At 35.7% G+C, this 17,743-nt stretch overlaps 1 protein-coding gene across 5 annotated transcripts in view; it reads right to left on the bottom strand.

The window, feature by feature from the left end:
- Positions 1-17,743, bottom strand: part of CDH12 (cadherin 12) — a 1,124,818-nt gene that overhangs the window by 103,189 nt on the left and 1,003,886 nt on the right. For all 5 annotated transcript variants that reach the window (XM_074386961.1, XM_074386957.1, XM_074386965.1 and 2 more), the window contains one exon: positions 5,470-5,589. In XM_074386961.1, coding sequence (XP_074243062.1) covers positions 5,470-5,589 — 120 coding nt within the window. The remainder of the gene's footprint in view (positions 1-5,469; positions 5,590-17,743) is intronic.

Here is a 17,743-nt window from a genome sequence, read left to right as displayed (position 1 = left end):
AAGAATTGTTTATTTTTTTGACACAGTTTTCTTTCCTCATATTTATTAGCTTCTATTGATTTCCTTGCCTTTGTTATTCCATAATCAATTCTTGCCTTAATGCTTCCTGTCAACATATTCATTCTGGCAAAAAGTATTAAGAGTGACTTCCTTATGTAGGAAAAAACTCTTTTATTTTGCCCTTTAAGAAGGAAGATATAATTTCTTTCACGAGTACCAACTGAGGTCTCACTCAGTTCTACCAGATTTTATCCTGAATTAATATCAAAAGAATGTTCCAGGATGGGAGTGGTGGCTCACGCCTGTAATCCCAACACTTTGGGAGGCCAAAATGGGCAGATCACGAGGTCAGGATACGGACAGAATCCTGGCCAATATGGCAAAACTCCATCTGTACTAAAAATACAAAAGTTGTCTGGGTGTGGTGTTGCACACCTGTGATCCCAGCTACTTGGGAGGCAGAGGAGGGAGAATGGCTTGAACCTGGGAGGCGGAGGTTGCAGTGAGCTAAGATAGCTCCACTGCACTCAAGTCTGGTGACAGAGTGAGACTCTGTCTCAACGAAAACGAATGTTCCATACTCGTATGACCCACCAACGCCTTTTCTGGATCTATAGACAGGAAATGAAATTATCACCTCACAAAGATGTCTGCATTTCATGTTTATTGCAGCTTTATTCCCAGTAGTCAATATATGAAAGCAATGTAGCTGTTCATCACTGGACAAACAGAATAAGAGACTGTGGCATACACATATAATGGAATACTATTCATCGTGAGAAAGGAGATCCTGTCGTTTGCCACAACATGGATAGGCCTGAGAGACAGTGTTGTAAGTGAAATAAGCCAGGCACATAAATAAAAATATTGTGTGATCTTATTTACATGTGGAATCTAAAAAAAAAGGGTCTAATATGTAAAGAATAAAAGAGAGGTTATAAGGGTCAGGGTAGGGGAGAGAAAATGGGGAGGTGTAGGTAAAAGGATACAAATAGAAAAAATATAAGATAAACAAGTTAAAAGATCGAATGTACACCATGAGCACTATAGTTAGTAATAGTGTATCGTATTTAGGATTTTTGCTAAATGAGTAGGTTATAACTATCTTTGCCATGAGAAGGGGCAGAATGTAAGGGGAGAATAAATAAGATGATGGGTATGTGAATTTGTTCTACTATAGTAACTCACTATAGTAAGTTCCACTGTGTGTGTGTGTGTGTGTGTGTGTGTGTGTGTGTGTATCTCTTATAACATCATGTGACTTTTTTAAAGAATGTTCAAGCCATAAGCATAAGTACGTGTATAGTATTGTAAAGTGTCAGCTCAAAATATAAAGTCATTGGCCCATGCTTTAATTTCAATATGAAGCTTTTATAACACCAACACACTTAGAAGACATACAAGAATAATATCAGTCAAGCTATAGGAGGAGGTTTCATTGGGAGAAAGCCTTGAAGATTATTATCTCTGAATGAAAAGTTGAGAGACTCAGTATAAAAATCTTGGGAAAATATCAGTCATGTGAGCAAACTTTATCATGTTTCCCTAAGCAGAATTTAGAGCAAGATCACACAGCAAGAAATATCAGAACAGGGAATAAAACCTTTTTAAAGTATCGTATGCACATCTATTCTCACTCTATTGTTTTTCTTAATAAGAATTTTATAAATACATGTAGAAACATGTAAAATAAACATTTATAAATGATGCATTTTTGACAATGCACGTAAATTAAGAGATATGGAGGGAAATGTTTTGTTTAGATGGTATAAGGGTTGCACAAAAATGTAAACATACTTACTGCTACTGAATTGTGCACTTAAAATGCTTAAAATAGTCAATTTCATGTTGAGTATATTTTACCATGATAGAAAAGAACCAAGTTTAAGGATTAACAAGAGGATATTGAAGTAAAATAATATTATGATGTATTCTCAAGTAGAGCTCAGATAATTTAGAAAAATATAGTATATCATTACCATATGATGTGCAATATGACAATACTGAACTCAGATTAGTTATTTAGAATCACTTAGGGAAAATTTAAATGCATTAACAGAAGTTTAAGAATAAATTAAGATACAAGAGTTCATCATTTATACTAATATTTATTTTCTTACATGGAGTTACTCTATTATCAAAACTGTTGAGATGTTTAGCACCCTGATTTTAATCACTGAATTAAATATTATAATATTTTGCTCTTGTTTAATGTTGTATAGATTATAGATGTTTTCAAATATTTTATAACATTAACTGAAATAATTTGTATAATAAAATAATACATTAATATAGAAACATTTTAATTTTACAAATGTTAAGTATAATAAACATAATTGTTTAATGTTTTATAGTTGTAGCTACATTTTGTGTGTTTTAAATATCATTTACTAATCATCTGAAGCATATAAATGAATGCATCTGGATTTTAAGTCAGAGTAAATTATTTCATAGTTATGACAAAAAATTGTTACATACACTGATTTTGAAAGAACTATTATTTCTTGGTTTATTTCATGGAATAAGTGAATTTATACTGTTTAGAATATGTCAATTTATATTGTTTAGAAATAAACTTGCCATATCCACTTAGAGATGCTGAGAATGTTTGTAAAACTGCAGTATCAATGTAGAAATCTTTTTATTTTCTCATTTCAAATGAAACACAAAATTATCTCTTTTTCTCTTCATAAATATTTAGGCACCAGAGGTTTTGATGAGAGTCTTCTTTTCAGAATTGTTTTAAGCTGCTTTCTACACTTGAATGCAGAAAATTTCAGATAGTATTAGTTTTTCAAGCATTTTATTTAATAACAGCAAATAAATCATAAAGGGAAGCTGTATGGCTGGAACAAATGGAGACTATTTCTGAGAAATTGCAATTATCCTTGATTTTTGATTTACTCTTATCTACCACAAGGTGATAAATTTGACAAAAAGTCTTCTTAATGGTTTCTGTGCATCAAGAACTAGTTTTCATTCTCTTAATGAAGTGCTTCATCATCTAATCTTTTCCTGCCTAGTGGTCTGAGGCATTGTTAGTATCAAGACTTCTGTCTCCAGTGAAAATCAATGCTTCAAAAATCTATTACATAGCTTATGACAGAATTGTTTCACTGTTAGTGCTAAATAATAAACTGATAGAAATATAAATACAAAATTATAAATGTTACATTACATATTCACATACTGTATGGTAAAACAAACTTTTTAAAGACACCAGGATATATCCAAAGTTGACATCGGCCAAGCGAAATCAAGGGAAGCTTATTTTTTTTGGCTCATAAATTTGTTTGGTAGTCATTTGACCATAACAATTACATTCTTAACTCATTCTTCATGTTTAAATTTATCATTCTTTGATTCTCATCTCACTTTTTAAAGGTTAGATATGGTTTTATCTACAGTTATTTTACCAATATTAAATCCTTAATGTTAAATGCTTAATTCTCTCTCTAAGAGAGAATACTCACTCTTATTCTGAGTATATAAACTTGCCTACTTTATAGTTTATCATTGTAATCAAGTAAGTGACCTTTAATATGCTCTTTCTTCACTAATCTCTATACACTCTCTTTTCTCATTATTTTATTCCTCTTGCCCCTGAGGAGCGTTCTTCACAAGCTGAAGGGATCTAAGAGACATACAGTGTCCATACTTCCATGTCTGGTCAGATTACCCATTACAGCAAGCTTCAAAAAGATACATAATTACATAAGACAAAGAAAAAATAACCCATAGTGGCCCCATCTGATAAAATGAAACATTTTAGACAATTTTCCCTTATATTTTATATATTCTGCCTATTGTCCAAACCTCCTTAATTCCTCTGGAACACTGTGCATTATAAACTTCATTGAGCAATTTCCTCAACCTCTTTTTTTTTTTTTTTCTAATTTACCCCCCTTTTCTACAATTATATATGTGATATATGTGATTTTTTTTCACAGCTAAAAAATAGCCACAAAACTTCCTTTTAGATGATACTGTTAAACGTTTCCTTATCTTTACTGCCATATTTCTTGAAAAATCTCTTGTATGGTAAGGTGTAATTTTTTCCATCATGCGCTCACTTTTAACATTTGACAGACTGGCCTTTGTTCCCCAAAACTCCATTCAAATCAGAGGAGCTTCTTTGTCCTAAACCACTCTGGATTCTCTTCAGCCCTGATACTCCCTTCTTAATGGGGATCTCAAAGAACTGATGCTGTCCTTACTACACTCTACCCTTTCTTCAGGTTTACATAAGGGAGTGACTCCCTGCTTTAGTCCTTTAACTTTCTGATGACTTCTACCCCTTTTTGGCTTAATGAAGATGATAAATTAAGAGAGAATGGGAGCCTCAGTTGACAGGAAGTTTTGCAGATTTTGCAGGTCCACTTTTGTTAAGAAACATTAACAGACCTTATGTTTCTAGGCAACATTATTATACATAATTATTAATTAACATATCTAGTTGGTATACAGATTTTAACACAAACGTCTTAGGAAGTATCAATTTTAAAATGTTTAACTTATTTGAATGTGTAGTATCTGAAATGTATACTTTTCAAATGGATGTTGATATTTAAAAATTGATTCACAAATTTAAAATGTGGCTTAGTTCAGTATGAGAACAATTCTTCATTAAGTTCACGTGATACACCACATTAAATTCAGTTTGCTATATGATCTAATGTAGTACATAAGAACTGACAAAATAACCATCATTGTGGGGTGTCTGCTCCAACTGTGACATGGAAAGCCTGCTTTGACAACTGATAAGTGGCTAAGTCTCCTTAGCATAGTATTCGGCATCCAGAAATTGATTGTTTAGAAATAGAGAGACCATTTATTTAAAAGGAAAGACAAAATATTCCATGTGCATAGCCTCCTGCCCTTCTTATGCTACTCATATTATATTTGGATTTGAAAACTGCCATTTTTTTTAATTAAAAAATGGGACTGGATTTGCAGACACAGGCAAACAGATCCAATGATCTTGGTATTACAAGTTTGTCCAGTCTGTCCTTTCTTCCATTATAAGCATAAGTCTCTATTAATCTAAATCAAGCATTGATAACCCTTATATATACAGCAATAGAAGCTCCAAGATCTTACTATGTATCGTTAAGGCCTAAACCTAAATATAATTGAACCCATGCAATAATTTTGAAATGAAAAGCTATTATAGCTGGAAGAATTTTTTTTAAAGTAGACTTTTGAAAATTTTAAATAAGACAAACAATGACTGCCTACCTAACAAATTTGAACTTTATAAAGATAAGTTAGAAGGTTTATTTTACACAAAGTTCACTTAAAAGGAAATCATTCTTCAGCAGCAAGGTAAGATCTGATTTCATTGCTTAACATGCATCACACTGAATCTTTATGGCTGTATTAGAATATGCAACTCCCCATGCCAAGATTTAATTAAAGTTTAAATATTTGAAGGGCTGGTGATAATGCTGTTTCTAATAAAAAATTTACCTGTCTTGGGATCAATGGAGAAATAAGGTTGTCCCTGAAGAATGCTGTAAACGACTCTGGCACTGTTTCCATAGGTTGGGTCATCTGCATCTGTGGCTTTGACCTGGAGTACATATGCGCCTGGAAAATGAGACAAAATCACTTCAGCATTTTTGTTTTACCACGTTCAAAGTCAATGCCTCCTATCTGCTGGACTTGATTTTCCTTTGGAATTTGGTCTGTGTCAAGTATGCCATGAGTACAGGATGTCACTGAGGATAGTTTAACCATTATAAACAAAACGTTGGGCAAGGATATAGCTGTTAGCGTAAATGACAAATTTAAATACGTAGTTTTAAAGCAGTGTCCATTTTCAGTAGCTAGATCATCAAACTGAAAGTCATCATGATACCTTTATTGATTGGCATGCCAAAGAAAGCATGGACACCACTTATATTAGCTCATCTGCTTACTACTGATGTTTTAATTTTATAATTAGTATATCAATAAAGAGGCTAAAAGGTTTAGAGTGCACAGAACATTTGAGGTTGTTAAGTAATTTGCAATTGCAATTTAAAAATTAACAGCCACCTACTAGCATTAGGAAGCCTTTAATTAGAAAAGAAAAATTTGAGAAATTGAGAAACCATAAATAATTGCAAAATAGCTACAGGAGCACTTCTTTGCCTCAAAATTGAATTAACCTAAATATTCAGTGACATAGGAAAACACTACAAACAATCTGAATGATCTGCAGCTTTCCTGTATATATATTTTTTGACCTGGGTATATATTTTTTTTTGTGCTAAAAGAAGTTGAAGGGTGGTTTTCTCTGTATTTTCCTCATCTGTTCATAAGCACATTAAAATCAGTCTCTAAAAACGTTTAGAGTGAGTATCTCTTCCTAATATCCTGTTCAATATTACTATTCTGAGTTCAGAACAAAGTGAAATCAAAAGTACCCAAATTGTAGCAAATACAATAGACAAATATGTATACACATACACATGTACATCCAAAGTTACACAGTGAGTAGAACTCCCTTAATCTGTTGGAGGCATTCAAGGTAACTGTTCTGTTTGGGAAAAATAGGATTGTTCCCTTTCATTCAATTACTCATTCAGCCTTTTCTCTAAGAGTACAAATTTGGAACAAATCGTATCTTCATAAATGACTGTAGAAGCTAAAGAAATGAATTATTTTTTCACTTCTACCATTTCTTTCTTTCTTTCTTTCTTTCTTTCCTTTCTTTCTTTTTTCTTTTTTCTTTTTTTGAGACGGAGTCTTGCTCTGTCACCCAGGCTAGAGTGTAGTATTAGGATCTCGGCTCACTACAACCTCTGCCTCCCGGATTCCAGTGATTCTCCTGCCTCAGCCTCCAGAGTAGCTTGGATTACAGGCACGCAGCACTGCACCCAGCTAATTTTTGTATTTTTAGTAGAGACGGAGTTTCACCATCTTGGCCAGGCTGGCTTTGAACTCCTAACCTCGTGATCCACCCTCCTTGGCCTCCCGAAGTGCTAGGATTACTGGTGTGAGCCACTGCACCCAGCCTACCGTTTTCTTTTAACAAAATGTTAGGGTTGTGATTAGAGTGAGAAATGATAACTTTCTGTAGACATTCAATGCCAAGACTTAACAGATGAAAAATATATAACAGCAGGCTTTTCCAGGAAAAGAAACTTCTAGATGGAACTTTTAGAGGGAATGTAGGGAAATATTATTAGGCAGTCAGGAGTGAAGGCTAATATTATCCGTCACCATCATCATCAACATCATCACTCTCATTAATCATAATCTAACCAATGTTTATTTCTTTTTCTTATTTTATTTATTTATTTATTTTTCTTGAGACAGAGGCTCCCTCTTTTGCCAGGCACCAGGCTGGAGTGCAGTGGCACGATCTTGGCTTACTGCAACCTCTGCCTCCCAGCTTCAAGCTGTTCTCCTGCCTCAGCCTCCCAAGTAGCTGGTACTACAGGCATGTGCCACCATGCCCAGCTAATGTTTGTATTTTACTAGAGATGGGGTGTCACTATGTTGGCCAGGATGGTCTCGATCTCTTGACTTCGTAATCTGCCCGCCTCTGACTCCCAAAGTGCTGGGATTATAGGCGTGAGCCACTGTGCCCGGTCTAATGTTTATTTCTATGTAACATTGGGTACCTGTATTAAAGATTCAGTAAAACTACCTTTCTTTAATGCTATAGAAATAAACAGTTTATTGAGTAAAGTCCTCTGATATCAACAGTATTTTCTCCCAGATTCTTCATCTGGATGTCTGCTATCCCTTCACTATGCATGTGTTATATAGGTAAGTCTACAAGCATTCATTACTGCCCTAATTCTAAATAAAAATACTGCAGTTGAAAAACTCTAAGTCGTTCTATGCATTGGATATATTTAAAGGAAAGCATTATAATTAGTTACAAATAGGAAATAAAATATTTGACAAATAAGAAATACTTAGCGACAATATTTATAAAATTTGGTGAGCCAACACCATATTGCAATGTACAATGGGGAAAACGAAGATGAACATGTATCTTCACTTTGACACTTTTTGCTTTTTTGTTGTTTTGTTTTGTTTTTTCATTTTGTTTACATGAACCTCTGCTATGACAAACAATTATTTTCTTCCAATAGTTGTATTAAATTATTTATGTGGCCGGGCATGGTGGCCTACACTTGTAATCCCAGCACTTTGGGTGGCTGAGGTGGGCGGATCATTAGGTCAGGAGATGGAGACCATCCTGGCCAACATGGTGAAACTCCATCTCTACTGAAAATGCAAAAATTAGCTGGGTGTGGTGACACAGGCCTGCAATCCTAGCTACTGGGGAGGGTGAGGCATGAGAATGGCTTGAATCCAAGAGGTGCAGGTTGCAGTGAGCCAAGATCGTGCCACTGCACTCCAGCCTGGTGACAGAGGAAGACTCCGTCTCAAAACAACAACAAAAAATTATTTATGTTAAGTAATATTTATGGCTCAAATATTTAAAGGAGTGAATTGGAAAATGCTTCATTGATGCATCAAAGCTGCAAATATTTTTTTTTATATAATCCCACTTTGTGCTACTTAAAAGAATCACTGGATAGCAAGAATAACTGCATTCCTATTATATTTCTTCAGTTTTATCTATAGAATTAAAAATGATTGTCCACTGAATTGCAGTATAGTTTAGTCCTTCTTTAATGAAAGGGAAGATTTCAAAGTAAATTTTTCAAAAGTTCTTGAGGATTGCCTCTCTGGGTGTTTACAAGAATGCAATTAAACACCGCTATACCGCTTATTTTGTCAGCTGCTTCATGACTGTCACCAAACTCATGAAAAAGACACAGATTTCATACTCTTTCCATTAAGAAGTCGCAATCAATTTCCTGGAGCATGAAAATATCCAAGGACTACCTTTTTCAATGCTTGGATAGCACACCAGCTGTTCCTGACACTATTGAACACAAAATACCCGGGATGAAAGAGCAGGAGGTCCTGGTTGGGGCATGTTTAATGTGTCACAAGGAAATAACATGGTCACTGATTTGCACAGAATCTGAAGTAGTCTTGTATGTAGCAGTCAGCTTGAAATTTATTCTCTTATCACTCAAATCCAGGGGGTGACAGTATCACCACTGTAAATGGTGAAATGCAGAGAGAGAATGTAGCTCATAGAGAAAACACTCTTGTAGAAGTGGTCAGAGCCAGAGGGCAGAATTTGCAATGGAGAGTATCAAGTCACTTCAAGTTCCCAACACTGTTTTGATCAGTAATAGATTAGTGTATTGTTAGTAACAGTTAAAGCCAGCACTAAAAGTTATTTTTTAGTAATAGCTAAATTCTATATCTTAAACAGTCACTCAAAGGGAATAAAAATTTATAAAACTATGATAAAGCAAAGAACAGAGAAATTGGCCATTGAGTATGACAGAATTCTGATGACTAAGATCAGGAGATGCCCACTTAATACAAACTGCAACTAAGTAAGGGATCACTAACATTTAAATGACTATGAGTTAGAGATCATATGAGATCTGATTTGGATATTGTATTGGTCAGCTCAGGCTGCAATAACAAAACACCACAGCCTGAGTTTTTTAAACAACAGAAACTACATTCTCACAGTTTTGGACACAAAAAGCTTGAGATTAAAGAGCAGAAAATTTGGGTTTCTGATGAGACCTCCTCTCTTCCTGGCTTCTCACTATGTTCTTCCATGCCTGTTCATCTGTGCTCACATAGAGAAAGAGAGACAGAGACAGAGACAGAGACGGAGAGAGAGAGAGGGAGAGGAACAGGGAGAGGGAGAAGGGACAGGGAGGGGGAGAGGGAGAGGGAGAAGGAGAGAGGGAGAGGGAAAGAGGGAGAGAGGGAGAGGGAGGGAGGGGGAGGCGGAGGAGGGAAGTGAAGGGAGTGGGAGGTGGATAGGAAGATGGGGAAGGGGAGGGGGAAGGAAGGGGGAGGGGAAGGGGGAGGGGAAGGGAAGGGAGAGGGAGGAACTCTCTGCTGTGTCTTCCTTTTTTTAAATAAGTCCACCAATTTTATTGGATTAGAACCCACTCTTATGACCTCATTTAACCTTAATTACCTCCTGAAAAGGTCTATCTCCAAATACAGGCACATTCACGGTTAGGGAGTCTGCATATAAATTGAGGATTCAAGTCAGTTCATAACATATCACTTTAGTACACAGATATGTATATGTGAAACTATATGTAGAAATTAATAATTTAGTAAAGCATTATGTATTTCTATGTTGTAAAATTATAGTCATAACACAATGTGATCTCACTATTTTGCAAGCAAACATTCATATCATAATAAAATTCGGATAAACTCATTAAAGAGGGAAACATTACCTTAAATTCAAGGAGAATTAACTTAAATTCAAGTCAATGTTCTTTTGTTCAATTCATGTTGAAAACACTAATATAAAGCAGTGTTTCACTTTTTAGATTCAATTTTGAGAATTCATACATATAACATTTTGTATGGTCAGACAATACATTTACAGAAGCACAGATGCACAGAATGGTTTAATAGTTTCTAATTACTCCTCTCAAATTAATGAGTACATGAAGTGCCAGGCACACTGTCCAAGGTGCCAGGGAAACAATGTGAACAAAATTGAGAGGTCAAGTCCTGAAATCTAATGTCCTATCTATAGGGGAATGGGAAGAAAACAGATTCAAGGTGAGAAACTTTCCTACGGTAATCAGGAAAAGCAATTTTGTAAAATCTCATTTATGTAGAGACCTGAATAATTTTTTGCACTTTTTTTTACCCAATCTATTTATTTTGTAATTGACAATACTGTATGTATTGCTTGTGTAGAGCATGTTTTGAAATATGTATACATTGTGGAATGACTAAATGGAGCTAATTAACTTAAGCATTTCCTTACATATGTATCAGTTTATGTAGTAAGAACACTTAAAATCTACTCTCTTAGCAATTTTCAAGAATACAATGCATTGCTATTAGCTGGAGTCACCATGTTGTGTGTTAGATGTTCAGAATTTATTTATCCTCACTTTGGGAAGCTGAGACATGAGGATCACAAGGTCTGGAGATTAAGACCAGGCTGGCTAACACGGTGAAACCCCATCTCTATTAAAAATAAAAAAAAAAAGCTGGGTGTGGTGGTGTGTGCCTGTAATCCCAGCTACTGGGGAAGCTGAGGCAGGAGAATTGCTTAACCCTGGGTTGAGGTTGCAGTGAGCCAAGATGGAGCCACTGCACTCCAGCCTGGGTGACAGAGCAAGACTTGGCCTCAAAAAAAAAAAAAAAGATTTTTCCTAAGTGAAATGTTGTATACTTTGAACAACATCATAGTCTGCCTGCTCCATTTTCCCTAACCACCTGTGTTAGTGTGTTCTCATACTGCTATGAAGAAATGCCTCAAGCTGGGTAATTTATAAAAATATGTTTAATTGACTCATAGTTCAGTATGGCTGGGAAGGCCTCAGGAAACTTACAATCAGGGTGGAAGGTGAAGGGGAAGAAAGGAAACTTCTTCATGGGCAACAGGAAGGAGAAGTGCTGAGCAAAGAAAAAAAGCCCCTTATAAAACCATCATATCTCATGAAAATGCACTCACTATCACAAGAACAGCATGGGGAAACCACTCACATGATCTGATTACTTCCACCCAGTTCTGCCTTCAGTACAATCATTTCTCCAGAAGGTCATGTATGCTCTGAATCAGTGTTTAATATATGGCACTGTTTCTCCCACAGCCAGGATTCACCAGTCCAGGAATCAAAAGGTGGACGTGGTACCACTCACCATCAACCCTAGTGATCCACCAGCAAAATTCTTGCATCCTGTTTCTGCAACATGACATTCTGCTGGCCTAGAGGCCTTAGTTTCAGAGGGAAGAATGCTGCCACCAGGAGACACAATAACAACTCCATTAAACTGGAAGTTGAGATTGCCACCTGGCCACTTTGGGCTCCTCCTAACTCTAAGTCAACAGGCTAAGAAGGGAGTTACAGTGTTGGCTGGGGTGATTCATCCACATTATCAAGACGAAATCAGTCTACTACTCCACAATGGAGGTAAGGAAGAATATGTGTGGAATACAGGAGATGTCTTAGGGCATCTCTTAGTATTAACATGCCCTGTGAATAAGATCAACGGGAAACTACAACCACCCAATCCAGGCAGATACAAATGTCCCAGACCCTTCAGGAATAAAGGTTTGGGTCACTCCACCAGGTAATAAACCATGACCTGCTGAGGTGCTTAAGAAAAAGGAAATACAGAATTACAAGTAGTAGAAGAAGGTCATCATCCATACCAGCTTCAACCATGTGACCAGTTGCAGAAATGATGACTGCAATTGACATGAATACTTCTTCCTTAAGAATATGTGTGTGCATGTTACACCTGTGCTAAGAAGAGTATCTTCATTTTATCTCCTTTCTTTTTTCTTTATCACGTGACACAAGATTTATTGACGTCATGTCAGCATTTAAGTGTTGTTAACTTTATGTAATAGCATTCAGGTAAAGGATTAGTGTGCTTCTGGTTGTAGGAGGAATTGCTGTATTATGTTAGGAATAATTAGTACCTTATTATTGTCTTTATTTGGAGATTACATGTAACTTTGGAGATGTGTATGGGTTCAAGTTGACAAGAGGTGGACTTGTGATGGTTAATATTGTGTGTCAACTTGATTGGATTGAAGGAAGCAAAGTATTTTTTCTGGGTGTGTCTGTGAGGGTGTTGCCAAAGGAGATTAACATTTGAGTCAGTGGATAGGGAAAGGCACATGTACCCTTACTCTGGGTGGGCAATATCTAATCAGCTGCCTGCACAGCTAGAACAAAGCAGGCAGAAGAAGGAGGCAAAAATAGACTTGCTGAGTCTTCTGGCCTTCATCTTTCTCCTGTGCTAGATGCCTCCTGCCCCCAAATATCAGACTCCAAGCTCTTCAGCTTTTAGACACTGGGACATACACCACTGGTTTGTCAGGGGCTCTTGGGCCCGCACTGTCAGCTTCCTTACATTTAAGGTTTTGGGTCTTGAACTGGCTTCCTTGCTCTTCAGCTGGCAGATGGCCTATTGTGGGACTTCACCTTGCCATCTTGTGAATCAATACCCCTTATTAAACTCCCTTTCGTACATTCATCAATCCTTTAGTTCTGTCCCTGTAGAGAACCCTGACTAATACATCACCAATTCTACTCACTGCTCCGGTGAGTTTTAATTACATGCAGAGGCAGCTCTTGGTAAAAGAGGTCCTGGAAGTGTTGAGGGAAACTCAGGAAAATCAGAGCCACCTTCACTGTGGATCAAAAATCAGATGGAGGTGGCAGAGAAAAATGGTCATGCATGACTTTTTAAGCCACTGTTAGGACTACTATAGGGTTTAACTACCCCTTCTATATTGACTTATCTTTATCTCATTATCTCTATCTATGTAGAATACTTACCCACTAACCTGTATTTCAATATTTATTAACATGAAAAAGAAATAACTATACATCTATTTTCCCCCAACACAAAACTGAACCTTACTATACTTAGACATAATTTATGCTTATTGTAGGATGCAACTGCATTAATTTAAAATTACATGAAAGCTGAACTAAAATAAAAATACATTGAGTGAGAATGTAACAAAGTGAGTAGTACTTTATAATTTGTAATGACTATTTTAGTTACGTAGTATTTACATCTCTGATTAGAATTTTGTTGCTTTCCAGCATAATTTCTTGAACCTTACTTTATTCATTAAATATACTGAACAGCCATTTTATAAAAGCACATAAAATCTATCTCACAATTTTTAACCAATTTTCTTTGAGCAGATACTTTGTTAAGAGGATTTTGTTTATTTTCTCGATTACAAATGATTCTACTATCAGGGAATTCTTCCTATTGCCATAGCTGGATCAAGAAACATTTGGGTTCAACATATTGAGCTGTACTGTCAAGGTGACTACTAGATATTGTATTTCTTTACATTCCTATCTATAGGATATATTTTTTATCATTCTCACCAGCCCATATCCTTCCTATTTGTATTTTTTATGTGTGAACTTTAACATTATATGGTTTTTGGTCATTTCGTGTGTGTGTGTCTCTGTGGATGTGTGTGTGTGTGTGTGTGTGTGTGTGTGTGTGTGTGTGTCTGTACAAGCCACAGTCTTCCTTAACCCTTTTTTTAATGTATTATATCTGTGTCTATCTACTGAAAGTTTAATTTACAAACTTATTTTTATTTGGTTTCATTTTTATGTGGTTACTTCAAGTGGTTTTCTTTCATGTAAATGTGTTCATATCTATGTGTGCAAGTGTGGTATGTATACCTTAAAAACTATTATCCATTAGTTGTGTTTGGTAAAATTATGTGGTTTTTATTGTTTCTTCTTCTGAATTTCTATACAATGAGTATATGGGTTCTGGAACCCAGACCAAGCAAGCCAGCTTAATTTCAGCATATAACTACAGAGGGCTTGCTTCTGCTCTTTGATGTGTCATGTAATAATCATCCTTTATTTATTTGATTTAATTAAGACTAACAATATCAAGGCTTGGAGTAAATTTTAAGAATTACCCAGTGCAATGTTTCCATTTTACAATCCAATACTTGAAGGCCAGTGATGTTAATATCATTCTTATTCGTACTTAAAGACATTCTCACACAAAATGGTAGCAAGGTAAGGGTACCCCACTAACTCGAAATTTCAGTGAAAATAGTCAATTGTATGTTAACTCATTCATGTCTTCTTTCAATCAATTTTGTTAATTCATTCATGTCTTCTCTCAATCAATAAGTATTTACTTGTATATACCATGTGCCAGATGCTACTTTCAGTGTATGATAAAGAACCAGTATGTTATGTAATTATTCATTTTGTAAAATGCTACTTCTAGCATGACAATTTTGTATTCTATGTATTACTTACATTGAGAGCAATAAATAAACTTGCTAGGCAGACAAAAAATAGATACATATAAGTGGATTATATTTAATCTATGGCCTCTAGAAAATATTTTTTAAATTTTCCAGATAGGAATATTCCAGTAATTGCATATGTTCTTGCTTTTTATCACTCTGCCACTGTCTTAACAGGTTGGGGTCCTCACCTTCTCACAACTGGAAAGCTGAAATGCATCCTACCTGCTTTCTCCTTGAGTCTCTTTAACAAAGGAATATTAGATTCTTTGAGCTAACACACAAGATTGACCCTATTACTTTGATTGATTACAAAAATAAAATGGAAATAAACAAAACAAAAACAAATAAACCTCTAATGGGTTTCTATACCTATTTTTAAAAAATCATCTAAACTCACTGACATGGTCTGAATAGCATGACATGAATAGATCTCAAATGTGCCTTGCAGATTAGACTACAACTGTGCTCCCAGAGACCCCATGCTGTGACTACTCATACTTATTTCCTGTTTGTGATGAGGCTCTTTCATGCCTCTGTGCTCTTGAACAGGCGATTCTGCTACCTGAAGGACATTTACCTCACCATTGACATCCAGGTCCATGACACTTGTGTGAACACTTTCATTTTTTATTTCAAGCAGAGGCAATTTGTTCACTGCTCTATAATCCCATCACACTAGAATATTTTGAGTTTTTAAAACTCAGTACATGTTTTTCTTACTGTAGTAAAACAATTTTACACCAACAGCCCTATTATATTTATCTTTATACACCCAGAAGCTGGTCTGTCATTAAGTCCAAAATAAATGTTTATTAATTATTTATAGTACCCATATAAACCTTTACACAGAAAAGACATAAATACAATATACACAATTCTATAAATGGGTGACCTCTTAGCTGGTTATAATCTTTAGAATCATTTTCAACACTAAATTGGGGTTCAGCTGATATGGAATTTTCTAATGTACCTCACTGTTTCTACTTTAGAGAATACAGCCAAAACTAAGCAGAATTACTTCTTTAAAAAATTGCATAGGCAAGAAGACTTAGCCAATTTATGGAATGCAAGCCAGAGGAGAGTTAATGTAAATTTCTTTGAAGAATAACATTAACCTTTCTCAGAACTGATGCATATGACAAAAAAGAGATAAATATCATGTAGCAAATCAGTTTATTTTTGTTTTTGTCGTGACTTTATACATTGCATTATGATCTAAAGATAAAACAGAATTAGAAAAATTATATTTTCTAATTCTTATTTCAAATTCTAAATATACCAAAGTTGCTTTTTAAATAAAAATGTAAAAGAAAATTGAAATTTATTTTCAAATGAAATGATTGCACATGTTATTATATAAAAAGGCATTATGAAGCAGATAAATATAAAACAGAATATATCTCTGTGTGTGTGTGTGTGTGTGTGTGTGTGTGTGTGTGTGTCTGTGTGTGTGTATGCATGTAAAGATGCTACAAACGAATGGAATATTATAAGACATTGAAACAAGGGTGTTCCAGTCAATTTTAAATGTCAACTTGACTCAATTGAGGAATATCTAGAGATTTGCTAAAGCATTACTCCTGGATGTGTCTGTGAGGGTTTTTATCAGAGAAGATTGCATGTGAGTCAGTGGATTGGAAGAGGAAGATCCACCCTTAGTGTGGGCAGGCACAATACAATCACTTGGAAGCCCAGATAGAACAACAACAGCAAAAAGATGGAAGAAAAGCTATTTTCTCTTTTGCACATATGTTCTCTCTTGTCTTCTACCTTCTCCCATGGAATAATGCAGCAAGAAACCCCTTACGGGATGCAGCTCCTCAATCTTGGACTTCTCATCCTCCAGAACTATAGGTCAAACAAATTTCTCTTCATGATAAATTTCCCTGTCTTTGGTATTCTGTTATAACTGCACAAAACCGACTAATTGATCAGAAAAATTGATGCCAAGTGGAGTTGTTGCTATAACAAATACCCAAAAAATGTGAAAATGACTTTGAAACTGGGTAATGGATGGAGACTGGAAAAATTTAGAGGAGCAAGCTAGAAAAAGTCTAGATCACCATGAAGACGGTAGTAAGGGAAATTCTGGTGAGGGCTCAGAAGAAAAGAAATGTAGGTTGAATCTGAAACTTCTAAGATAGTTTTTAAGTGGCTGTAACTGGAATGCTTATAGAAATATGAACAGCAAATTTGTTTTTATGCATTCTTAGGTGAAAGTTAAGAACAAGGTATTAGAAACCGGAATAAAGGTAACCCTTTTCATACAGTTGCAAATATCATGGCAGAATTATGTTCATGTCCTAGGACTTTGTGGAAAGTAGAATTTAAAAGCAATGACCTAAGATATTCAGCAGAAGAAATATCTAACCACCACAACATTTAGGATGCTACATGGCTTCTTTAAGCCCTCTGACATAAAATGAGAAAGGAGAGAATGATTTAAAGATAGAACTTAAAAGGAAGGCAGAAAGTAAAATTTTTGAGTATTTTCAGACTGACCATGCAAAGAATAAAAAGTGTGTTTATGAGATTAACCTAAGGGTGTGGCCAAGCTCCCCTTTGCTAAAGAGATTACCATGGACAGAAGGGGGCCAGGTGATATTCATCAAAACATTGAATGAATGAAAGACTCAGAAGGCATTTCAGTGTACTCCTAGACTTCCTGTGCCATCACAAGCCCAGAGCTCTAGGAGGATAGGATTGTTTCCAGGGACAGACCCAGGGTGCCCCACCTCCCCCACAGACTCACTGCCCAGGACTATCTAAGGACTCTGTTGCCCACATTGCAGCATGGTGCTTTTCAGCCACCCCAGTAATGGCTCAAGTGGGCCCAGGGGTGTTTTGATACACCACTCTGGCAGGTATAAGCTGTAAACCTTGGCTGTA

This window comes from Saimiri boliviensis, chromosome 1 (assembly GCF_048565385.1).
Source record: "Saimiri boliviensis isolate mSaiBol1 chromosome 1, mSaiBol1.pri, whole genome shotgun sequence".
Classification (NCBI taxonomy): Eukaryota; Metazoa; Chordata; class Mammalia; order Primates; family Cebidae; genus Saimiri; species Saimiri boliviensis.
The sequence above is the reverse complement of the archived record's forward strand: the minus strand, read 5'-3'. Positions and strand labels throughout refer to the sequence as shown.